Here is a 27,153-nt window from a genome sequence, read left to right on the forward strand (position 1 = left end):
TCAGGGACTAAGAGATTCGTTTTAATGACAGTATCTGGGTAGGCCCTTGAAATTGAGGGCAGTTTACAAGCTTCAATTTTATGTGATTGTCATTAGTTGCATGTTTTCACAACTGTCTCTGAATATAAGAAACTGAGCTATAATGTTATTAATCTTAAAAATATTTTAATATATTTACATGTATTTTTTGGTTTCATTATTCATAAAATGTATTATAAGAAAAAAGCTCTCCATACTGAAATATACAGACATTTAAAAAAATGCAGTCTTGGGACTTCCCTGGTGGTCTAGTGGTTAAGACTTCACCTGCCAGTGCAAGGGGTGTGGGTTCGATCCCTAGTCAGGGAACTAAGATCCCACATGCCTTGTGGCCAGAAAAACAGAACATAAAGCAGAATTAATATTGTAACAGATTCAGTAAAGGCTTTAAAAGTGATCCACATTAAGAAAATCTTATAAAATGCAATCTTGTATGAATAATTTGCTTCATCTAGGTCTTACTTTTTTTTAGTTCACTGCAAGATGTCTAAATGGTTTTGTTGATGTTATGAATAAATTCTTTTCCTCTAACATTACATTCATAACTTGTTTTAGTAAATCTGATTTTGTATTTGCTTATGTCTTTTAGTTCATTTTATTATTATTTTTCTAGGTTCTTAAATAGTATACTTATATGATTTTCTTTCTGTATATTTTTACTTTCAATAGTGTTAAAGAAAATTATTTTTCAGTATGGGATATAAAGAGTTCTTTCAACATAGTGACAGTTCTATTTTTACCTTTGTTTCTTATTAGCAAAACTTATGTTTTTCTTTTTGGCATGCTATTAATATCTGTCCATAGCAGGCTTTTACAGAAACAGTTAAAACTTTAATAAACACACTGGGCTATTCTCTGAGACTTGAGGATAATAAAGAAGATGAATGAACTCTTCCTTCTCTCTGCTGGAATAAGAGATTTTTTTTCATTTTAAACCTTTCTTACATATTGCAGATTGTTCATAGAAGTTGAAAATTTATAGCCAAATGAACTTGAGCATTTCTTAAATGTAAGAGTTTAATTCTCTCAAAATGGGAGCATTGGGCTGAATACTCTAAAAATGCAGATAACAAAAATCACTGGATATGGAAATCTTATTTCTGTTGATTATTTTGACATAACAAAGTTAAGCATGTGTATTTTCTGAGTATACATTATCATCCTGTGTGGCCAAGAAATGCCAATATGAGATTTTAAATATTTCAAAGCGAGGACACTAAATGAATAATTGCATAACTATATGGTGATATTTAGCATAGGGTATAGTCATGAAGTTATACTTTGACCTAAGATTCTCTTGAATGACATTTTTATATAAATTTAAGAAAATGAGAGAGCCTTTTAAAATAATATAGAGTTGCTCATTTCAACTGCCTGATTAAAAAGACGGTCAGTGCACAGTTTCTGTAGTATTTTTAGCTAGTTTCTCTTCTTTTTATACTAAATCTTAAAAAAAAAAAATTTGACTGGGTTGGGTCTTAGGTGCAGCATGTGGGATCTTCAGTCTTCGTTGTGGCCTGTGGGATCTGGTCCCCTGACCAGGGATTGAACCCCGGCCTCTGCATTGGGAGCATGGAGTCCTAACTATTGGACACCAGGGAAGTCCTTATACTAATTTTTTGATATCCTTTGTTTATCTTGTAAAGGTGTTCCTTTACATCAAATGCTCAGTAGCCCTGTTTTCTTTTTCTACTCCATCTTTCAAGCTCTTTTCATCCTTTTTGTCCTCATAAAAGGAATTTTAAGGACAAGAAGAGTTTATGAAAACTGTTTGGCCCTGACATCGTCAGGTATTTTAGAATGATCTTTGTGGATTATTAGAAGATGCAGTTTACTCCTCTTTTCTCTTAGATTCCTTTTGCAAGAACTGTCTGTGGGCTGTCTCATGAAACCGCTAGAGATATTAGTCAGTGAATTTTTAAGAGCTGGGAACTTTTCCATGCATGGCTTACTTTGGCACCTTCCTTATGATCTCCCTTCTTACTTTTTATTGCAGAGTTTACCCACTAAAATTTTTTCTTGGATTTTTTGCGTTTGGTTAATGGTTTTTAGGCTCCTAGACATAATGTAGAATATCTCCACCTCTGATTTGTAAGTTTTTGACCAAGAAGTGTGTCACATGAATGCTTTCTCTTCATTAGCAAGTTCACTATATCTCTCTTAAGGAATTAAAAAAAGAAAGAAAACCTATTCGATGGTTTTCAGTTTAGTTCAGTTGCTCAGTCGTGTCCGACTCTTTGTGACCCCATGGACCACAGCACGCCAGGCCTCTCTTTCCATCACCAACTTCCGGAGTTTACCCAAACTCATATCCATTGAGTCGGTGATGCCATCCAACCATCTCATCTTCTGTCGTCCCCTTCTCCTCCTGCCTTCAATCTTTCCCAGCATCAGGGTCTTTTCTAGGAAGTCAGCTCTTCGCATCAAGTGGCCAAATATTGGAGTTTCAGCTTCAACATCAGTCCTTCCAATGAACTCTCAGGACTGATCTCCTTTAGGATAGACTGGCAGTCCAAGGGACTCTCAAGAGTCTTCTCCAACACCACAGTTCAAAAGCATCAATTCTTTGGTGCTCAGCTTTCTTCACAGTCCAAATCTCACATCCATACATGACCACTGGAAAAATCATAGCCTTGACTAGACGGACCTTTGTTGACAAAGTAATGTCTCTGCTTTTTAATATGCTATCTAGGTTTGTCATAACTTTCCTTCCAAGGAGTAAGTGTCTTTTAATTTCATGGCTGCAATCACCATCTGCAGTGATTTTTGAGCCCAGAAAAATGAAGTCAGCCACTGTTTCCACTGCTTCCCCAATCTATTTGCCATGAAGTGATGGGACCAGATAACAATACTTAACCTACTGGGGGCAAGATGGAAACCATCTAAGTGTTCAAGGTTTCCCTTTAGTTTTGCTTGATGTAGTGCTTAGCTTCCTCATCATGTTTTACTTTAGGTTTTATGTTGCAAGGATCTGGCACAATTTGTTTTTTAAAAAGTAAGATAAGGTATTATAATTTAAAGACAAAAATGACTCTAACCCTAAACCTACAAATGTTGAGGAATTCCTATTAGCTTTGAATGACAGGCGTAGGATGAAAATGAAGAGGTGAATTTAAATTGGGGGTACTAGTCATATTCTAAAACATATAAAACATTTATTTGGTATGCTACAGAAAATTAGAGGTTAACTAAGAAACTCTCAGTATGTATTTAGCTTTTTCTGATACAGATTTTTTCGAAAGCAAAATCAAGCTAAATACCAATTTACATACACACTTTTTCATTTCTCAAAAACTACTTAGTGATGGTGGCAAAGTTAATTATATATTAGAAATGCCTAGAGCAGGTGCAAGAAAGCACCAGCATAAATACTCTCTGTAAATAGTTCATAAACATATTAAAATCTGTCTTAACATATTATTTAGGAAGAAATGCCTTTCTTCAAAGTCCATTTTTATATATCATAAGATCTGAATGTAAGTGTTTGCTTTTTTCTTAATCACATATAATTTTATCTATACCTTTTATATTGCTTTTCTTTCAAATTTTAGTAAATAAAATTTACTAATTTTACAATAACCATGGTCTATGCTTTTAAGCTTTAAAGCAACTATATAAACATTTAATTGTATATTTAGCATACAGTTGTATGTTTAGCATAAATTGTATGTTTAACAGCTTACTTTATTAAGCAATTTTAACTTATTTTTGACTTATTAAACATTTCTGTAGAAGGCCACTATTATTTAAATTAATGTTCATAAACTACATTGAGTAACTATTATTTAAAAGAATGTTCTCCCTTCACCTGCATCTTTAGGCTTGATTTCTATGGTACCTTTGATTTCTTCCTGTTCTTCACCCCTTGTGCCCCAGACAGACTCCACATTGTGTCTGATATCTGTACCCTCCTTTGTATTCCATTCCCCTTATTAGTTTAGGTCCTCATGGTCTTTTCTTTGTCATTTAGTGGCTAAGTTGTATCTCTTTTGCGATTCCATGGACTGTAACCTACCAGGCTCCTCTGTCCATAGGATTTCCCCAGCAAGAAAACTGAGGTCTTGCCATTTCCTTCTCTAGGAGATTTTCCCGACCTAAGGATCAAGCTCATTTCTCCTACATTGGTAAGCAGATTCTTTACACCGTGAGCCACCAAGCCCTAAAATGGAATGGATTCTTACTAAATATTTGTTGAGTTAGTGAACGATTACCCTCTTTTTATGCAGTCTCTCCATTTGTAATCCACCTTTATACCTCCTTTATTGGAAGACAAGGACACATATTCTTCCCTAAAAAATCAGTGATTTTTATGACCATTTCCAAAATTTTTCATTGCTTCCAAAGTATCTGTGAAATAAAAACTCCTTGACAAGACATTCAAGGCCTTTTATGCTCTGACCCTGAGTGATATTTCTGGTTTAATATCCTACCATGGTTCTCATATTCTGCCACATCTTTACTTCTCTTTTTCTCTGTGACCACATTTAAGATTCTGACATTTTCCTAGTCAGCCAAGCTCCAAGCATTCTATTAAAAAAATATATAACTAATGTTTAATAGTTTATTTATATCAGAAATATTGCTAAGAAATTTCCCTAATGTTTTTCATCCTCACCTAAGCATTCTTTCAAGTATGTACTATTACATCCATTTTACAGAGGAGTAAACCAAAGACATAGGTCCAAAAAGTCATCTAAGAGGTTAAGCCAGTAAGTGATGGGACCAGAATTCAAATGTGGACTGCCAGATTCTTACGCTCCAAAGCAAGTATGTACTTACTTCTGCTGAATCCCAGATATAAACAGTGGTCAACTCTTATGCATTTCAAAGCCGTGATTGAACTGCCATTGTCTGGTTGTGTTTATCTTTACTTTAGCTTAACCCATTGTAATAATTCCTAAATAGATCATCTTCTCTCTTTTTTTTTAACTTGATCATTTGTTCTTCTCTATGATATTCACAATATTGTGTTTCTTTTCACCTCATTTCCAATCGCTTCTTTATATTAACCCAACTCTTCACCCGTTTTTCTGATCTTTACTTTCCTGGATATTACTGTGCGTCTGGACTCCATCAAGCATTTTTCAAATCTCAGCTGAGGGGAAATCTCAGCCTGAAAACTTGTACTTTCCATCCTGACTTCAGGCAGTGTTTGTAGCTTCAGGGTGATAGCCATCAGTGTTTTTGTAAGTTATTGTTCTCTTGTCTTTCTAAGTAGAATGTGAACTTCTTGATGAGAAAAGTTTTGTCTTACTTTTTAAAAAATCATTGTATATTATCTCTGTGTCCTATTACATAGGTAGCAGTACTGTGCTTAGTATACAGTTAGTCCATTGCTGAATTAGTTGCTAAGAAAATATAATGTTTGTGTGATACATTTTACTCATTTTCATATAATGCAAGAGAAAGTGGAATTCAGACTTTCTGGCTAGCAGCTTTCACATTTCAACCAATTGTTTCACTTTAGAGCCAGAGGTAAAAAGCAGGTTATGATTTTTGGCATGTTAATTTTTCAGTTTTCTTTTATTTTTCTGTAATAGAGGCAAGGAGCAATATTGACTCAAAGTATATATATTGTTTTTCTCTAAATGAGGGTTAGTTTTAATAATTATAAATGGTGTTTCAGTCTGTACTAATAACTTATTGAGTAATAATCCAATATTTTGTATATAAATTTTTCATTAAGTAACGATAAAAGGAGTTATATGAAGTTTGGATAAGGAAGAAAATGGAATTTATATAATTCTTTTCAGTTTCTAGTTTTTCAGATAATAGAATAGAATCTTGGTGTCTGACTTCCCTAAGCTTACCATCTACATTTCATTTCACTAACCTATTAATTTGGGGGTCATTTTAATGAATGTATCATCCTATAAATGTTTTCAGCTGAGATCAAAAATATTTATTTCCCTATACTATATGATTTATATATTTAATGATTTTAAGAGTATATTTTGTTTATTCTTCTATCTGCCAGCACTTAACTCTTTCAAGTTCAAAGCTATATTGTGATTATGAATTTTATTGTTGCTAATAGAAGGCATTTGGATATTTCTTCACATGGGGTGACTTTTTTTAAAAAATAGGGACTAATCTTTTCTTGAGAAATAAAATCATTTTTTATTTTATATATTGTTAACCACATCCCTTCAATCAAAAGTATAAAAGCAAACCATTAGTAACATACAAGAAAAACAAGGAACTCTTCACATACAGTTATCATGTTTTTACTGACTTACAAGTAGAATGCATAAAAGTATATTTTATTATCTGTTTTTAAGTGTAGATATATTTAATCTTTTCAAGTCAAAAAGGTCTATTAATTTTGGGGAGCATAATTTTACACAGAAAAGTTGTTTAGGATATTCTTTCAAGTTTGTTTTTTCTCTTCTTATCTCTCAATTAAATATCATAGGCTTGATGTCCCTCTTCTCCTTAAACATTTTTGGATTTATTTTTTAAAAGCTGGGAATTCTCTTATCTACATTATAGTTATAGGAATCAGGCCAGTAACATTGATGCTTATTGTTATCAAACATAGAACTTACCACATACAAGATACAACTCTACAGTGAGTATCACCAGAAGGTCAACACCAAAATCAGATTGATTATATTTTTTGCAGCCAAAGATGCAGAAGCTCTATACATCAGCAAGAACAAGACCTGGTGCTGACTGTGGCTCAGGTCACGAGCTCCTTATTGCAAAATTCAGGCTTAAATTGAAGAAAGGGACTCTTGAGAGTCTTGAGAGTCCCTTGGACAGTAAGGAGATCAAGCTCATCAATCCTAAAGAAAATCAACCCTGAATGTTCACTGGAAGGACTGATGCTGAAGCTGAAACTCCTTTACTTTGACCACCTGAAGCAAAGAGCCAATTCGTTGGAAAAGACCCTGACACTGGTAAAGATTGAGGTTAGGCAGAGAAGGAGGTGATGGAGGATGAGATGGTTGGATGGCATCATTGACTCAATGGACATGAGTTTGAACAAATTCTGGGAGATAATGAAAGACAGGGAAGGCTGGCATGCTGTGGTCCATGGGGGTCACAAAGAGTCAGACACCACTGAGCAACTGAACAACAAGAGGGAAAACCACTAGACCATTCAGGTATGACCTAAAACAAACCCCTTATGATTATACAGTGGAGGTGACAAATAGATTCAAGGGATTAGATTTGGTAGATAGAGTGTCTGAAGAACTATGAATGGAATTTTGTAACATTGTACAGGACATGGTGATCATAACCATCCCCAAGAAAAAGAAATGCAAGAAAGCAAAACTGTTATCTGAGAAGACTTTACAAATAGCTGATAAGAGAAGCAAAAGGCAAAGGAGAAAGGAAATGATATACCCAACTGAATGCAGAGTTCCAGAGAATAGCAAGGAGAGATAAGAAAGCCTTCTTAAGCGAACAATGCAAAGAAATAGAGGGAAACAATATAATGGGAAAGACTAGAGATTTCTTCAAGAAAATTGGCGATAACAAGGGAACATTTCATGCAAAGATGGGCACAGTAAAGGATAGAAATGGCAAGTACCTAACAGAAGCAGAAGAGTTTAAGAAGCGGTGGCAAGAATACACAGAAGAACTGTACAAAAAGGTCTTAATGATCCAGATAACCATGGCGGTCTGGTCACTCACTTAGAGCCAGACATCCTGATGTGCGAAGTGAAGTAGGCCTTAGGAAGCATCACTATGAACAGAGCTAGTTGAGGTGATGGAATTCCAGCTGAGCTGTTTAAAAACCTAAATGATAATGCTATAAAAATACTGCACACAGTATGTCAACACATTTGGAAAACTTAGCTGTGGCTACAGGACTGGGAAAGATCAGTTTTAATTCTAATTACAAAGAAAGGCAATGCCAGAGAATGTTGGACAATTTTGCTCATTTCACATGCTGGCAATGTAATGCTCAAAATCCTTCAAGCTAGGCTTCAACAGTAGGTAAACTGAGAACTTCAGATGTATAAGCTGGATTTAGAAAAGGCAGAGGAACCAGAGATCAAATTTCCAGCAACTGTTGGATCATAGGAAAAGCAAGCAAACTCCAAAAAAAAATCTACTTCTGCTTCACTGACTACATTAAGCTTTTGAATGTGTAGATCACAACAAATTATGGAAAATTCTTAAAGAGATGGGAACACAAAACCACCTTACCTCTCTCCTGAAACCTGTATGCAGGTCAAGGAACAACAGTTAGAACCAGACGTGGAACAATAGACTGGTTCCAAATTGGGAAAGGAGTACGTCAAGGCTGTATATTGTCACTCTGTTTATTTAACTTACATGCAGAGTACATCATGAGAAATGCTGGAATGGAAGAAGCACAAGCTGGAATCAAATTTGCAGGGAGAACTATCAATAACCACATACACAGCTGACACCACCCTTATGGCAGAAAGTGAAGAGGAACTAAAGAGCCTTTTAATGAAGGTTGAAAGAGGAGAGTGAAAAGCTGACTTCAAACTCAGCATTCAAAAAACGAAGATCATGGCTTCCGGTCCCATCACTTCATGGCAAATAGATGGGGAAGCAATGGAAACTGTGACAGACTTTATTTTCTTGTGCTCCAAAATCACTGCAGACAATGACTGCAGCCATGAACTTAAAAGACATTTGCTCCTTGAAAGAAAAGCTATGACCAACCTAGACAGCTGTCATAAAGCAGAGACATTACTTTGTGGACAAAGGTCCGTATAGTCAAAACTGTAGTTTTTCCAGTAGTCGTGTATGGATGTGAGAGTTGGACCATAAAGAACGTTGGGCACTGAATAATTGATTCTTTTGAACTGTGATGCTGGAGAAGACTCTTGAGAGTCGCTTAGACTGCAAGGAGATCAAACCAGGCAACCCTAAAGAAAATCAACATTAAATATTCACTGGAAGAGCTGCTGCTGAAGCTGAAGCTCCCAATACTCTGGCCACCTGATGTGTAGAGCTGATTTATTAGAAAAGACCCTGATGCTGGGAAAGAGTAAAGCCAGGAGAAGGGGCAACATGGGACAAGATGGTTGATGGCGTTACCAACTCAACGGACATGAGTTTGAGTAGGCTGTGGGAGATGGTGAAGGACAGGGTTGCCTGGTGTGCTGCAGTCCATGGGGTCGCAAAGAGTTGGACATGACTGACTGACTGAACAATTACAGAAACAGCAAACCCCCCAAGCTATGAGTGGCACCACCAAACTCCTTCCCTGGGAATTACACTCATCATCTCAGCATCAAGCTGCTGTAGCTTAGAATTGTTTCTGTGAGCATCTGTGCTTTGTCTTGATTTATTTTGTACACTCTTAGCAAGATGTGTCCATGCTAATATCCCCTTTGTTTTATACCATTTCAATTTAGGAAAGGTTTCATATAATGCTCTGCTTTAGGGTGTCGTGGAATCACGCACTGGAGAAGGAAATGGCAACCCACTCCAGTGTTCTTGCCTGGAGACTCCCAGAGACGAGGGAGCCTGGTGGGCTGCCGTCTATGGGGTTGCACAGAGTCAGACACGACTGAAGCGACTTAGCAGCAGCAGGAAACCTGTATGGCCTATTTTTGTATGTCTCTACAGTCTGTGAGATCACAAGGAATCGGACATGACTTAGTAACTGAACAACAACATTGAATATACTACAGTTTAGCAGTAACTGAACAACAGCAACATGGAATATACTACAGTTTGGCTTTGTGTGACATTTCTTCATCATAACATTTGATTACACACTTTTGGCAGAAATCCCCGTGTAGTTATGCTAAATTCTTCTCACCACATCAGGAGTTACATGCTGTCGTCATTCAGCAAGTGGTAGTGTTCACTATGAACATTTGGTTAAAGTGGTGTCTGCCAGATTTCTTCACTATGAAGTTACTGTTTTCTCCTTTAATGGAAAAATGTCTTGTAGGAGATACTTTGAGACTATGTGAATATCATATTACTTTTCAAACTTTTATCCACTATTTTTATGATTTTTTTTTCCAAATGGAGATTTTCTAATTCTGTAATCCTTTCTACAATATCAGATTTTTTTCTACAATGAAAAGCTTTCTCTTCTCTATTTTGTCTGTCTGTGAATTTTATCTGTGTATATATCTGTGCATCTATGTATTTATCTGTGTATCTGTTTTTGCAATTCAATGCAACTTTAAAAAATAATCCCATTGAAAGCAATGCAGCTTTGAAAAGAGGCATGATAAAAATTCAGTAATTTGGAATTTAGAATTTGAACTTGAGCCAAGCAGTAATTTTAGGTGGTAGAGCTGAATATGGGAAAAAACGCCTGGTATTTCACTTATTATTGACGTTTGGTTTGTGAATAGATTCTAATAGTATGTGGCATTCTTGCCTCTTCTCTAGCCCAGGGTATTAACATTTTGCCCTACTTTTTTAGCTGAATGAAAGCTACAGATTAAAGAAATAAAATATAAGAAGTCAAAGTTGAAGAGGTAAAAAACTAATGGTGGTGATTAGGGGTATTCAATAAATTTATCTTGCTAGTGTTAGAAAATGAAATATGACTAAAGTTACTCATTTATCCAAGCTAAATACAAGATATTAAAAATACAATTCCAGAATGGTTGGGTTGAAATTAATTTTGGTCAAAATTTTTCAATGTTTATGCCTAACCCTCTTCTGTCAAAAAGGAAAACGAAAACCTCGGTTTGTTTTTTTAATAAATTTCATTCATTTATTTACAGCTGTGTTGGATCTTTGTTGCTGTGTGGGCCTTTCTCTAGTTGTGGCGCGCAGGCTTCTCTTTGCAGTGGCTTCTCTTGTTGCAGAGCGGACACACCGGCTTCATTGGTTGTGGTGTGTGGTCTTAGTCGTTGTGGCTTCCATGCTCTGGAGCTTAGGTTCAGTGGTCATGGCGCTCGAGCTTAATTGCCACTATCTGGGATCTTCCCAGATCAGGGATTGAACCTGAGTCTCCTACCTTGGTATATGAATTCTTTACCACTGAGCCACCAGGGAAGCCCCCTTGTTGGTTTTAAATGAGATCTTAGTTTTTAATATTCATTCAGAATGTAAAACTGACAAGTTATGTGACTCCAGGCTTTCTGATTATATTTCTGGAGTTGGCAATTTTTTTTTTCTCTAAAGGATCAGAGAGCAAATAATTATTTTTTTGACCCAGGTGTTATTGTTGCTTTACTGCTGCCTCCTCTTCTTTCTCTTTCCCTCCAGCTTCAACTCCTCCTCCTCCTTCACAGTTGTTTCAATATGTAGAAACTGTTCTCAAGTTATGGGCCATTTAAAAATAGGAAATGAGGACTTGGCCTCACAGATATAGTTTACTAATTCTTAAACAGATGGCTAAGAGTTTCTTTTCATTTTTCAATATGTTAGATGGCTTTGAAATGTAAAATATGAAACTTATAGCCCTCTTCGCACTTTAAGGCTTTTCAGTCTGTAATTTAAATCCTCAAAACAGTGCCGTTTACTTGGCAGTTCCAGTCCTTAAGTTGTAGATTATTGTTCACCATCATATTCTCAGAGTAGCTCTAGAGTACTGCCTTTCACCCAGTAGCATCCAACAACTGGAACAAGGACAGAATAACTGAGTTCCACTGTACTTTACTTGTTGGGGAAAGAATCATTTCTTCAATTCCCATTTACTCTGTATTTAGGCAAATACAGGTACCTAATATCCCAAGTAAACAAAGTAATGTCATAAATGAAATGACATATTTTAAATTATGACACTTAACTTTCCAGAAGAAAACAAAGTCATACTCTGAGCAACAGGTTAATATGTGATAATAGTTGTAATTTTTGAATTTTTAGTGAGAAAAATCAGATTGCTAAGATATTGATATCAACATTTCATATTGATTTATATCAGAGAGAAGCATCTATGTTTTTTTCTCATTTGCATAAGCCACAGATGGTGAATATTTGGACTTAGAACTGTAAGTAAAAATATAAGAAGAAAAATATAATTTTAAGTCATGTGGCTGTTTGAACATTTGTCTTTGCCAGAATTCTTACTATATGTGAAACCTGATGTATATCTACTAAATATCAAGTATAATTATGCTAGAAACATAGAAAGGAAATTAAATGGACATGATTTCCCAACTCCCAGAAGTTATATGTGTTTGTGAGAAATAGCAATGACATAGAAATTAAAGCTCTAAGCACGTAAACTGACTTTGAAACAAATACTGCCAATGACTACTGTTTGATTTGTTTTCTTAAAGTATGTTCTTTATATACAGTTTATTTGAATAACTTTTATAGCATTTGTTTTCCTATCCTTATTTTTTAGTTTTGGTTATAAGTTGATATTGAAAATTTATATTATAGGGAAACAGAAATACCATGTGACCACATAATGTTCCTCTAGTGTATATCTAAGCTGTAAAATTATCATCATATAAAATTTACCAAACAAAAGGCCACAGTATGATGATTTTATAGGTGCTTATTCAGCATAAAAAAAACCCTCAAATGCTGACAACAACAGAATAATTTCAACATTGTCATGTCATAAAATATACATTTTAAACAATTGAATTTAAAATACATTTGTGCCATTTTAGCCTAAAGTATAGCACCTCAAGGGAATTCTCTCAAAATGAGTTTACATTGAAAAGTGTTTTAACACAATTTTTTTCTGCCTCAGAAATTATTAAAGTTACTATTCAATGATAATTCTTTAAAGAAACACTGCAAATATGACATTATTTAGCTCTGCCATAAGGATAAATAAAATGTTTACCCAAGTTTTAAAATATTAATGTATATCATTTGTTTTTTAGTGTAGTTCTGAATACAAATAGCATTACTATGAAACTAAAGTTAATATTAAAAGATGTCATGTTATATTCATTTACTATTTATGATGTTACCTGTCATCAGTACATCTGAGTTCCTTTTTTGCTCATGATAATTTCCTTTTCCTTGCGTTTCTGTACCTTGTCATTCATTTCTGTAATTCTCACATATTGTGTTTCCAGAGTTTATTCACAAACGTAAATCTGATCTATTTACATATTCTTTATGAAGGAAAAACACTGTTATGTAGAAATCTTTTCTAATAAAACCTCAGTTCACTTCAGTAGCTCAGTTGTGTCCGACTCTTTGTGACCCCATGGACTGCAGCATGCCAGGCTTCCCTGTCCATCACCAACTCCCAGAGCTTACTCAAACTAATGTCCATCAAGTCAGTGCTGTCATCTAGCCTTCTCATCCTCTGTCATCCCCTTCTCCTCCCGCCTTCAATCTTTCCCAGCATCAGGGTCTTTTCAAATGAGTCAGTTCTTTGCATGAGGTGGCCAAAGTATTGGAATTTCAGCTTCAGCATCAGTCCTGCCAGGGAATATTCACGATTGATTTCCTTTAGGATGGACTGGTTGGATCTCCTTGCAGGCCAAGGGACTCTCAAGAGTCTTCTCCAACACCACAGTTCAGAAGCATCAATTCTTCGACGCTCAGCTTTCTTTCTAGTCCAACTCTCATGTCCATACATGACTACTGGAAAAACCATAGCTTTGACCAGATGGACATTTGTTGGCAAAGTAATGTCTCTGCCTTTTAATATGCTGCCTAGGTTGGTTATAGCTTTTCTTCCAAGAAGCAAGTATCTTTTAATTTCATGGTTACAGTCACCATCTGCAGTGATTTTGGAGCCCCCCAAAATAAAGTCTCTATTTCCATTGTTTCCCCGTCTATTTGCCATGAAATGATAGGACCAGATACCATGGTCTTAGTTTTCTGAATGTTGAGTTTTAAGCCAACTTTTTCACTCTCCTCTTTCACTTTCATTAAAAGGCTATTTAGTTCTTCTTAGCTTTCTGCCATAAGGGTGGTGTCATCTGAGGTTATTGATATTTCTCCTGGCAATCTTGATTCCAGCTTGTTCTTCATCCAGTCCGGCATTTCCCATGATGTACTCTGCATATAAGTTAAATAAGAAGGGTGACAATATACAGCCTTGACGTACTCCTTTCCCAATTTGGAACCAGTCTGTTGTTCCATGTCCAGTTCTAACTGTTGCTTTTTGACCTGCATACAGATTTCTTAGGTGGCAGGTAAGGTGGTCTGGTATTCCTATCTCTTGAAGAAAGAAAATCTTGAAAGAAAGCAAACCGAGGTTCATAAAAATCTACCTACTACCAAAATTTTTGTGTGTGTGTATGCAGGATTGTATGTTTTTACTGTACATTATGTGTTTTTTCAAAGCATGTAATCATAAGCAATGAGAAGCTTAGTTTCTGCAATATTTTGCCACATAGATTTAATATCCTAGGAATACAAATTAATTAGATCAGTGGTTCTCAGTGGGGATAAATGTGGGGATGACAATTATCTCCATAATTATAAAGTTCTAATGGATCCTATTAAAATAATTAAAAAAGAGGCAGAAGATGATAGGTATCCTGAATGCACAAGCAAACTCCACATGACAGTGTTTTATATTTTGATCAAAGTAGTGACTCATTATCTCATTTTTAAACGTGTATGAAAATCAGGAAAAAGCCAAATAATTTCATTTTTATCAGTCGATTGTTTAACTAGCTGATTGTGTGCAGAAACACAATAGTTCTCATTAAAAGTTTTTGAAAGCCCTAATGGCATGATCAGCCCTATCTTCTTCAAACATGTCTGAAGGTTGAGGAATGAAATTGTAGCCGAACTGAAGGTGGAATGATCAGTTACTGAATTGTATTGGTGTCAGTCAGAGAGTGTGAGTGACAGGACTTTGAATGATGGCTATCACAGTGGAAAGGAAAGGTCAGATACAAGAAAGATGCTTCCTTGTAGAATCTAGAACCTACTGGCTGATTAGACGTTGGGCACAATGAAGTATGAGGTTTGTGTCCTAAATATTTGGAACACTGATCTTTAACAAAGGAATGTGGAGTAAGAAAATGAAATGAGTTCATATGAACCAAATTCACTGGGTATAACTATTATACTCTGTCATGTTTCAGGTAGTATTCTGGAATACTACAACTGAGAATGACTTCAGAAATTTAAAAGAATGATATTTGGGCAAATAAACTTTTTATATAATACATGAAAACTATATTATTTTATTGTTGGCAGTGGTAACAGTAGTGGAGGTAATAGTTAAATTTATTAAATGCTTGATATGTGTTCAGAATTTAAAATACATTATCTCATTTAATTCTCGCAAAAGTCCCAAGAGTGTCTCCCTGCTTTTGAAGACAGAGAACTAAAACTAGAGAGGTTATATAAGTTTCTCAAGGTCAACATACTAGTGATAATAGATGTGCATTTTGTAGCTAAGCTGTTTGACTCTAAAGATCTTGTGCTCTTTGAAACTCATTTTATTAAGTATATGTACTTAATAGAAATGGAAAAACGTCCATAGAAGGATGAGATAAATACTCGGATCCACACTAGACTTAAGGATACTCCAAAGACTTTGAAACATTTCACAAAAAATTTTAAATGAGTAAATTAACTTCCCTTTAATTAGAAATAACCCATGTCATAACCCTAGTTTTTGGATGGCAAGAGGATAATCGATGATTTTAAAAATAAGAGAATAAAATCTTCCCTGAAATGTGATGTACATGTTTGTGATGGGGAATATTCAATATCATTTTGGTTTTGACTTACAGCTTGTACATGCAGTGGCCATGCAAATATTTGTCATATGCACACAGGAAAATGTTTCTGCACAACTAAAGGAATAAAAGGTGATCAATGCCAATTGTAAGTAAAAATTACTTTATAGAACTTTTGTGGGTTAAATTTGTGCTGTTGAACTAATTGCTACAGGTTTCCCTTTGAAGTTTAGTGTTGTATTAGTTAAGTAACCAATATTATTATCAACTATGCTGATTTGCATTTTATCAATCTTCAGAGAAGTTAAGCCTTTAAATGACAGTTTTATGGAAGCTTTAAAACAGAGCCCATAGAATATTTGTCTTTTTTACCTTTCTGATAAAAAGAAATATTTTTATTTTTTCTAGAACATCTTCTATATCCAATCTCAAATCTGGGTGGCTCTCTTTATAATTTTCCTCTACATCTTGTTAAAGAACTGAAATTCAATGTTTCTATGCATTTCTTTGTTTTAAATCTTTTATTGTTAATCCTGACCATCAAAATCTCATTAAGCCTTTCAGTTGGTTTCTATACTCATTTTCTTTTTTTTCTGTGTTATTTCATTAGACATGAACCTACTCTTGTTGTTACTCTGCTTTTAGTAGTTCTATGAGTGGTTTTTGTCTTTTTATAATTTAGTTGTTAATCTGAAGATTGATTCTCACCTACCTCCAAAAGAAGTAACTTTAGAAAGTAGTTTTTTCAGGTTATTTAAATGCTTTATCTTACTTATATTCTTTATATGTTAAAATCATTTTGCTAGTTTTGAATTATTTATCTGCATGCACTTATCTTTGTATTAGATATAATACACTGTATTTGACATAAACCATAAATTCCAGCTATAATAATTACATAATTATTTTAAAAATTAATAAAGCATTCTCCAAAACTGTATCTATCTATATATAAATAAAAGTTTATATCTAAAGAAATCTGCTAGCCTTGGAAAATGATCTTTCTGCTTGTTTTTACTTAGAACAAATACATTATTTGCTGTAGAATTATCCTGCACTTCTCATGTTAGATAAACATGTCTTTGGCTAGTCTCTGAAGTGTCATAGGTTTTCAAGAGAAGGTGAGCAGAGCAAGTTTGTTGTTGTTGTTGTTTTTTTTTCATTTATTTTTATTATTTGGAGGCTAATTACTTTACAATATTGTAGTGGGTTTTGTCATACATTGACATGAATCAGCCATGGACTTACATGTATTCCCTAAGTTTTTATTCCTTCTCCATAGTCTCTAAACTTAAAAGTAAAGTCAAAGCATAAGCTCATAGGGAAATTCCTGTTAAGAAGGCTATTTTGTTCTCAGTACCAATTCAATTAAGCTGAGTCCTATGCTTTAAGTCAGAGATGCCACCAGTATTTTGCAGTGCCATATACTGGTTGTCATAAGCAGGGCCAACTTTGTGGTCATGTGACATGTGCATTTACACAGGGCCTCATGCTCAGAAGAGCTTCTTGACTGATTGAATGTTCTGCTGTTGCCATATTAAAATTTTAATAGATTCTTAACAAAGAGCCCTTCATTTTCATTTTCCTCTGTTCCTTGCTTCCCCTTTTCCTAGTGATTTATGTAGTAGATCTTGGTCTTAAGCAATGAATATTTTTGTTGCGCTTCTAATATCATTTTAAACACTGACAGTTTAAATTTGTACTTTATTTTTTCATAAATGGCATAGCCATCCATAATAATTATCTCTTATGTGATGTAGTACTTTAGTAACACACTTTTGATTCCAGGTGAAAGAGACAGTATTTTAATTCACTGAACTCATGGGTTTGTAAGCTTAGATATACAGAGCTAGAAGATTTGACACATGCATGAAATATTAGAAAAATAATTTATGTAGTTCTGAATGATGAAAGTACATTTTACTGCTAGTTACTATAATTAGGGGAAATTTTTTTACAAGTATGGGGGAAATTGGAATACTAAATTGTGGGCATATTTTGTAGGTCGTTTTTTTTGTTTTCTCTTTTAAAAAATTAATTTGTTTTAATTGGAGGGTAATTACTTTGCAATATTGTAGTGGTTTTTGCCATACATTGACATGAATCAGCCATGGGTGTACATGTGTTCCCCATCCTGGACCCCTCTCCCACCCCCCCCATCCCATCCCTCAGGGTCATCCCAGTGCACCAGCCCTGAGCACCCTGTCTCATGCATCAAATCTGGACTGGCAATCTATTTCACATATGGTAATATACATGTTTCAATGCTATTCTCTCAAATCAGCTCACCCTTGCCTTCTTCCACAGAGTCCAAAAGTCTGTTCTTTCCATCTGTGTCTCTTTTGCTGTCTCGCATATAGGGTCATTGTTACCATCTTTCTAAATTCCATATATATGCACTAATATACTGTATTGGTATTTTTCTTTCTGATTTACTTCACTCTGTCTAAGTTTTTATAGATAGAATTACTCTCATTGTTTTTTCATTTTACTTGTTTTATTTATTTATATTTGTAATTATTTACATAATATATACAATATATTTATAAAATAGAAATTTTTATATTACCTATTTGTATTAAATACATATATTTATTTCTGTATGAATATTTGTTTTATTTATTTAATTCATTTATTTTAGTGTGGGGCAGTGGTGACATTAGTGTCCTCACAAATTTTTTTGGTAATTAATGTTTTTTTGTTTGGTTGCACTGGGTCTTCTCTAGTTGCGGTGAGTGAGGGCTACTCTTCATTGCGATGCATGCTCTTCTCATTGGTGCATTTCTTGGTGCAGACCTCAGACTCTAGGGTTGCTTGGGCTCATTAGTTGCCACGTGTGAACTCAGTAGTTGTGACCCCAGGGCTTAGTTGCCATGCGGTACGTGGAATCATCCCAGACCAGGGATTGAACCCATGTCCCCTGCATTGGCAGGTGGATTCTTAACCACTGGACTGCCAGGGAAGTCCAGGACCCTCATTCTTAAAGCAATAATTTCCTGCCATGTGCTTATGCTGGAAAAAATGCTCTTGTTAGGAAGCAAAGCTAGTCACTCATGTCAGTAGACAATCATTAAATGAGTGCTTCGTACTATTAATGAAGATGAATAACACATGGCTTTTACTTAAAGTATCAGGCTTGCAGTGGAGACACTAGGCAAAATCTACTACACTACTTTCTTATATTAGTGCGTTGAGATGCTTATGAATGAGCCCTTCCTTTTTTCCAGGATAATTTCTGTTTGGTTTTAAGTAAGGAGTTGCAAACAGTCAGATACCACTGAGCAACAGAACAACAACAAATGTAGTTAGAAGGGGGCTTTCCAGGTGGCACTAGTGGTAAAGAACCTGCCTGCCAATGCTGGAGATGTAAAAACAGGTTCGATCCCTGGGTCAGGAAGATCCCCCCGGAGAAGGGCATGACAACCCACTCCAATATCTTGCCTGTAGAATCCCATGGACAGAGGAGCCTGGCGGGCTACAGTCCATAGGGTTGCAGAGAGTCGAACATGACTGAAGCGACTTGGCACAGCATGCACATGTAGTTAGACATCACGCCTTCAGGTAGATTTTTCATAACCTCTCCAAACTGAAATTGAGTCTCTTCCTATTTATGGATTTTTCCAATGTGTTATCTGTGTACTTGCTTATATCCTTTATTAAGTGAAACTCTTTGGGGACCATTGCATAAATACCACAGTGTAAATGTTCAATAAATTTATTTAATGGAATAGAATGTAGAGAATATTGAATGAGGACAAAGGAATGATTGATTTATCATGGAAGAATAAGGATAGTTAGAACAGGGCATATTTAAGATGAAAGTTGAAGAGAGTTCAAGTTTACTGAGAACAGAATATAGTAAACCGGAGGGGAAAGTGAAAGTGAAGTCGTTCAGTCGTGTCTGACTCTTTGCAACCTCATGGATTGTAGCCTACCAGGCTCCTCCGTCAATGGAATTTTCCAGGCAAGAGTACTGGAGTGGGTTGCCATTTCCTTCTCCAGGGGATCTTCCTGACCCAGGGATTGAACCCAGGTCTCCTGCATGCAGGCAGATGCTTTACCGTCTGAGCCACCAGGGAAGCACCCAAACAGAAGGGGAAACAGCATTAATAAGGCAAAGAAGTAAAAATAAACATGATCATCACATTTCTAGTTTTTGCTCAAGGATGTGGAGAGTTGGAAAAAGCATTGTTCCCACCTTTACAATGAAAGAAATAAAGCTGGGCAAATGCAGATTGATGAGTTTTCTTGAAAGCGTTGGAGTCCTGAGATTATAGCATGACCAAATGGCCAGAACGCTAAAGAGAAGCAAGAGCTTTCAGGGAGAGATGATAAAGAAATACTGACTAAGATAGAGTGAAGCCAGCAGGAAGCCTAAGTGTCCAGCTGATAAATTAGTGCTCAAGTGCTCACTGTCAATAGTGTGAGGGTCCTGGGAATGTGGAGTTGTGGGTCCCCACCCTTTTTAGTCTTTTTCTGTGAGCCCCATGGAAAAAAATTGGAGGAACTTTTAACAATACATTTCCTGTGGTGGTAGCTTGGGGAGGGTAATTGCAGACACAGTGGGCAGGCCTTCAATATGGGGTCAAAATATTCATTTAAAGGAACACCAAATTATTAATCTTGCCACGGTAAAGTTCTCATTCTGGCCCTGGTCTGAACACAGTTGGAACTCAAAATTGGTAAATTAAAAAAAATGAATTTAGTGAGAATATAAACTAGTATAAAATGAGTGAAGATTGTTTCTCTGAAAAATTTTTTTTGTTTTGAAGACCAACATGCAGACTTTAAGGAAAACACACATATTGTTTCTGTAAAATTTCTCAATTAACCACGTGAGAGTGATGCTTGTTTGCATCATGTAAAATACAGTGTCTGTCATTTTCAGTGCATGTTTGAAGAAGCTCAGTAGTGGTTCATTTTTTTAATTTCAACCTTCTGACAACATTTCTGATAGATACTGATGTTTCTTGTTGGGAAATGAAAGATTTCAGGTGAAAATAGGTGGAAGAAGTTTTGATAAAATATTATGGTAGATACTTATGATATCATCTGGCCAACTCCCCTGGCTTTTATGGTTTCACCATGACTGCGGTAGTTAGTTTCCTGTACTTTTCAATATTTTGCATAAAGAATGAAGATCTTTGTTTCTTTTTTAGTTGCAAAGCTACTTATTTCTACTAAGGTACAAACAGCAAGTGTATGTCAATAATATGTTATATACTGTACCCAGTAAGTATGAAGCTCAAAATATTTTGATTGGACAAAGGAAACATCAGTTTATTAGGTCGGTGGTTCTCAGTGATGATGGAATAGCACCTCTAGAACTTTATGAATTTTCATAATCAATTATTTGAGAAATTAGATAGTGCTACTGGCCTTTAGAGGTAAATCATAGGCCCTTTGTTAGCATGGGAACTTATAGGGACCAGGTTATAAATGAAATTTTGGTCCAAATCTGTTTAATTAAGTGTGATAGCTATAGTCCCTCAGTTCCGTCCAATTATTTGCTACCTATGGACTGTAGCCCGCCAGGTCCTCTGTCCATGGATTTCTCCAAGCAAGAATACTGGAGTGGGTAGCCATTCCCTTTTCCAGAGGATCTTCCAGATTCAGGGATCAAATCCTAGTCTCCTGAATTGCAGGCAGATTCTTTACAGTCTGAGCCAGCAGGGAAGCCCTCTACTTCGGTCTATAAACTCACTCTGTGGTCATTTTGCTGTCCCTATGTGCCTGATTGGAATGAATATCTGTAGCAGCTGGCAGACACCTCATGTTGGTCTTCTGACTTTGGGAAAAGAGCCACTAGGTAGAAAGGGTCAAGTGGAAGGAGTCGCTGAAACTCCTTCCATCCACTCTGCCCAGTGGAGATGGTTAAATTAGAAGTTAGAGATCTTAAACCGAGATAAGTAACAGGCTGTTGAAATGTGAAAGCAAGGAAGTATTACATTCTCAAATATTAGCTGGAACTTAACTTGTGAATGTTCAGTTCAGTCGCTCAGTCGTGTCTGACTCCTTGCCAAAATAATTCCCTAGATTAAAATATGGGTAAGATTTAGGTAAAATGTCACAGAAAACATTCATTCTGTCCTACCACATGTCGAGGCACACATTCTATTTCTGGAACTTAAAAAGACCTTGGAAACTATATCATTTCTTAGACAATAGGAAATAGAGGATAATTTGGAAAAACACACAGTAATACGGAGCCAGTAGAGTTGTGTTTTGGGCTTCTGGGAATGTTGTCAGAGTTCCCAGCTGAAAAACAATTGGCAATACTTAAATAAATAGTTTTAATATGTAATTTTTACCACATAGATTTTATATCATGGGAATACAGTTTTTTCAAAATATATAGTATAAGATTAAAATAACATAATTTGTTCTTATTTTCTTAAAAGAAGTCTCAAACTTTCTCTAGACACATGGCATATTCCAAACTGTGTGCTGTATATACCTTGAATAGCATAAGTATTTGTTGATGAGGTTTTCTGAAATGTTGAATGCATCTTTAATGTTAAAGTCTGAATAAAATTATATATGGTCTATTTTCAATGTATGTGGTAATTGCATTCCTAAAAAATTCACTATATATTATAAACATGCAAAACTAATTTTTATTTATAGATAAAATGGTTAGGTTCTACTGTCAAATAATTATGGACAAAACTCTTTTATTTTCTGTTTTCCAAAAGTGTGGGATTTGGATTGACTTTTCTTATCATGTGGAGTTGCCTTGGGCATTCAGGTTTTCTCTCGTCTTCTGCCTCTTTTTTAGTTATTTTAATATGATCCATTAGAACTCCATAATTATGAAGATAATTGTTACCCCCACATTTATCCCCATTGAGAACCACTGATCTAGTTAATTAGTGGTTTCTTTTGTTGTTTTATTTATTGTATATAAGATCTTAGAGTAATTTATTTCCTTCTGGAGACAAGTATATACATTCATGATGTTATCAGATATTATGTTGGTAATTTAATCAAAATTTGTGGGTTGACCCAGAGTCATGCTTTACTTTTTATCAGTAGTAAATTGAAGATAAAATTTCTCAAAGGCATTTGGAATTATAAATATAATTACCTGAGATATATGGCACTATTAGTAAGCAGGATATTTTAAGTTTAGTAGTTTAATTCATAACTGAGTTCCCCCTTTCTCTTCCTTACATCTTTCCTCTTTAGTGGTCATAACTTCTTCACAGCAACTTATGGTAGGATTAAGACTCTGGCTCTCAAAAGTAGGGTGAAGAAGAATCTCCTGGAAAATGGTGACTTAAACTCTATGATGAGATCAAAATTTTGCTTTATTATAAGCATTGCAACATTAATAGTTCTCACCACACTTGAAGAAATATTGCCATAAGAGAATCTCCTTCCTGAATAATTTTTCCTCTCTAGTTTACCTTTAGACCGGCCGTATTTAAGATTATTACCCATTTTAATCTATGTTGTTTTGTTGTTGGGAGGCGGAGGGTGATGTCAGTGCCTTTTCCATTTTTGGACGATCAAATTTGTGCCTTCCTCTTTAGACTAGTTTTTGGGACATAGGAAGGGTTTTTAGGCTTCCCTGGTGGCTCAGATAGTAAAGAATCCACCTGCAATGTGGGAGACCTGGGTTTGATCCCTGGGTTGGGAAGATCCCCTGGAGGAGGACATGGCAACCCACTCCAGTATACTTGCCTGGAGAATCCCATGGACAGAGGAGCCTGGTGGGCTACAGTCCCTGGAGTCGCAAAGAGTCGGACATGACTAAAACGACTAAGCACAGCACAGCACAGCACACAAGGGTTTTATAAAACAAATGTAAATTAGTATATTTTAGGATTTCGTTTTCCCCAATTGTTTCCACACCCCGTCCCCCACCTTGCTGAATTTCTTTTTGGGAAGGGGGAAAAACAGTACTTATCCTGGTAGGAAGGTCAACTTGAATATCAATATAAAACCTCCCATGTCAGGCAAATATTTGAATTGTTGAGTATGTCTTTTTGAGTTTAAAACTCTTGGATTATTAGGAACTTTCAAATTTAAATGTTAGTTCTGCAATCAGTGTTTCTAAGCCAACACATCATTCTCCAGAACTCTATTAGATTGAATTTCATTTACTTGTCAATTATGAAAACTTGCTGAACACAGTTGGACATTGTTTCCCATTTTCTATCAGAGTTAGGTTGGAGGTTATGCAATTGGATTATGTCCACTACTTCACACCTGGCCCCTTAAAAGCTCTTGTGTTATACAAGCTCTCTTTCCCTATACAATGCTTCAGTGGAGATAGAGATGAGGACCTAGAAGACTGCAGGACTTAGGAACAGCCCAAGTCCTGGAAAACTGCAAGGAATAACTCTTCCTCCATTCCACCCCTCTACACTGGATTGTGCCTTAAGCTACAAACCTTTATTGTAAAAGACTAGGTTTTAAGATTGTTGCAAGAGTCACACATCCTTCCACAAGTAGTTACTGTTCACTTGGCACCTTGCTTGACATCCTTAACTATTGCACTTTTATTTGAGTAACCTTAAATGACCTATTTTTTAAGTGTGACTTCTAGGTTTTGGTTAGTGACTTCTAGGTTTAGATTAGTGAAATGTCTGAGATTTAGAGTCAAATTGTCCTTTGATCCCCATTCATCTCTTAGAACATGTGCAGACTTCTCCGTTTCTTTCCTCAGAGCTATTGTCATTGGAGGCTGTCTCTTAGGAGACTTTGCATTATCCTTGATCTCCAGTTTTATTATTACATTGACATCAGACATACAAAGATGTTATTCTTCAGTCGCTAAGTTGTGTCCGATTCTTTGTGACCCTATGGACTGCAGCACACCAGACTTCCCTGTCCTTCACTGTCTTCCCGAGTTTGCTCAAATTCATGTGCAAAAGTTAAATGATTTTAACTCTAGAATGTCAGAGTAGGTTTCAATACATACAGAATTGTTTGGATTGTTAGAATAAAATGAGTGTAAAATATAGTGACCAAAAGGACAGAGTAGGAAGAACCTAACCTGATTTCCTCCCATGCACACATCAAAATTACAACTAATTATAGAAAAACTATCTATGACATTGACCTGAAGACTAGCAGAAAGGACATTTTGCAAATAAAGACATGAAGGAACCACAATGAGATGAGTAAGCGAGGTGGAGACACAGTATATTCAGGACCCACACCACTTGGCTGGTGATTAACAAATGGTAGGAATATTACAGTCATGAAGGAGTAGTGGGTCTGAGCCTCACCTTGGGCTTCTCAGCCCATAGATCCTGTACCAGAAAGACAAGCTCTCAGAATGTCTGGCTTTGAAAAGCCTCAGGGCTTACATTCATGAGAGCCAGAGAGCTATTGGAAATCAAGACTCCCCTCTTAAAGGATGTGCACAGAATCTCAAACCCTTTGACTTCCAGTGCTGAGGCAGTAGTTTGAAAGGAGCCTAGGTGAGACCCATGTGCTCATTTTGGAGAGCTTCCCAGTGCAGCAGGAAGCAGCTGGATCTCTGCCTGGGATGGAGATACTGGTGGCACACATTTTTGAGATCTTGTTCTACTGTGATAGTGATAACACTGCCACTGGCAAGTGTCATTTTGGAATTCTCCCTTTAGCCTCTTTCCACCAGGGGCTCACCCACCCATCAGTGAGCTGGCACAAGCCCCAAGCCCTGCAGGGGAATGCAGACAGTCTTGTGAGGTCCTGGCCCTGACCATCAGTGAGCTGGTAGCAGCCTTGAGCCTGCCATCCACTTTCCCTGGGCTATTCAGCCAACTCTACGGGAAGCCTACCCCACATTATAGTGGGCCTGCAGCTACTATGTAAAGCATGGTCTCATAGCTCACCAGCCCAGAGGCCAGGTCTGCCTACCAGCATAGCATACCCATAGGAGTATATTGTGTCACACAGAAGTGTACACACCGCTCATATAGGGGGCACCCCTTCACCATATAGTTCCAGTTACCAGAGGCGAGCATACTTCTGGGCCCCATAGGACAATCTCCTACAGAAGGTCACTTCTTGAAGATTGGGAAACAACCCACCTACCTAAGAAATAGAAATAAACTCAGAGAATTAAGCAAAAGAAGAAGAGGGAGGAATATGTCCAAATAAGGGAATGAGATACAACCTCTGAAATAGAACTAAACGAATTGGAGATAAGTAATTTCCCCAATAAAAAATTCAAAGTAATGATCATAAAGATGCTCACTAAACTTTGGAGAAGAATGAATGCACACAGTGAGAAGCTGAACAGTACCATAACTGAAATGAAAAAAAACACTGAAAGGAATCAACAATAGTTTAAATGAGATAGGGGAACAGGACCAGCCATCTGGAAGACAGAGTATGTGAAAAAACCCCAGCTGAACAGAAAAATGAAAAAAAGAAAAGAAATAAGGATAGTTTAAGAGACCTCTGAGATAGCATAAAATGCACTGACATTTTCACTATACGGATTGCAAATGGAGAAGGGAGAGAAAAGGGCAGAGAATTTATTTGAAGAAATAATACCTGAAAACTTTACCAACCTGGGGAAGGAAACAGACGGACATCCAGGCCCAGGAAACACAGAGTCCAAAAGAAGATGAATCCAAAGAGGTCCACATCAAAACACATTATATTTAAAATGGCAGAAATTAAAAGAGAATTTCATAAACATCAAGAGAAAAGCAACTGATTACATACATGGGAATCCAAGACTATAAACTAACTTTTCAGTAGAAACTTTGCAAACCAGAAAGGAAAGGCACAGTACATTCAGAGTGAGAAGAAGAAAATACCTACAACCAAGAATATTTTACCAGGTAAAGTTAGTCAGATTTGAAGGGGTAGATGAAGAACTTACAGACAAGCAAAAGCTGAAAGAGTCAGCACTGCAAAACTGGTCTTAAAGGCCAGAAGTGTTAACAGGACTTCTCTAAGCGGAAAAGAAGAGGCCACGTAGAAATGTGAAAATTATCAAAAGGAAAATCTCATTGGTAAAGTCAAACATACAATAAAACATAATAGACCAGCTACTTTTGAAGCTAGTAGCCAGGTTAAAAGACAAACATAGTAAAATCTTCCATATTCACAACAAGTAGTTAAGAGATATACAGAACAAAAAGATAATATGACATTAAAAACATTAAATATGGGGGCAATGGATTAAAAGAAGTTTGAAATTGTATCAAACATCTTTTCCAACTACAGTGGTATGAGACTAGAAATTAGTTACAAGTAGCCTGTGAATGACATGTGTTTGAACTGGATGGGTCCTCTTAAACATGACATTTTTTCAATTATATATTGGAAAAATGTTTGAGTATTTGGGACAATTTGGAAAAAAATCACAGACAAACCCTATAATCTAGAAGCATTGAAAAAACTAAGAAAAATGTCATAAGTGTATAAAATATATGTTGATACTAATTTATCATTTACTACCATAAAATAAAAAAAGTTTATTATTAAAATTTATTACATGCTAAGTTGCTTCAGTCGTGTCTGACTCTTTGTGACCCAGTGGACTGTAGCCCGCCAGGCTCCTCTGTCCATGGGATTCTCCAGGCAAGAATACTAGAGTGGTTTGACTTGCCCTTCTCTAGGGGATCTGGAG

The 27,153-nt window shown here is 36.1% G+C and overlaps 1 protein-coding gene across 3 annotated transcripts in view; it reads left to right on the forward strand.

Annotated features, from left to right (window-relative positions):
• The window catches only part of ATRNL1 (attractin like 1), a 744,737-nt gene that overhangs the window by 208,401 nt on the left and 509,183 nt on the right, over positions 1 to 27,153 (forward strand). For all 3 annotated transcript variants that reach the window (XM_043926138.1, XM_043926139.1, XM_043926140.1), the window contains one exon: positions 15,624 to 15,717. In XM_043926138.1, coding sequence (XP_043782073.1) covers positions 15,624 to 15,717 — 94 coding nt within the window. The remainder of the gene's footprint in view (positions 1 to 15,623; positions 15,718 to 27,153) is intronic.

The sequence above is a fragment of the Cervus elaphus genome, chromosome 15 (assembly GCF_910594005.1).
Source record: "Cervus elaphus chromosome 15, mCerEla1.1, whole genome shotgun sequence".
Lineage (NCBI taxonomy): Eukaryota > Metazoa > Chordata > Mammalia > Artiodactyla > Cervidae > Cervus > Cervus elaphus.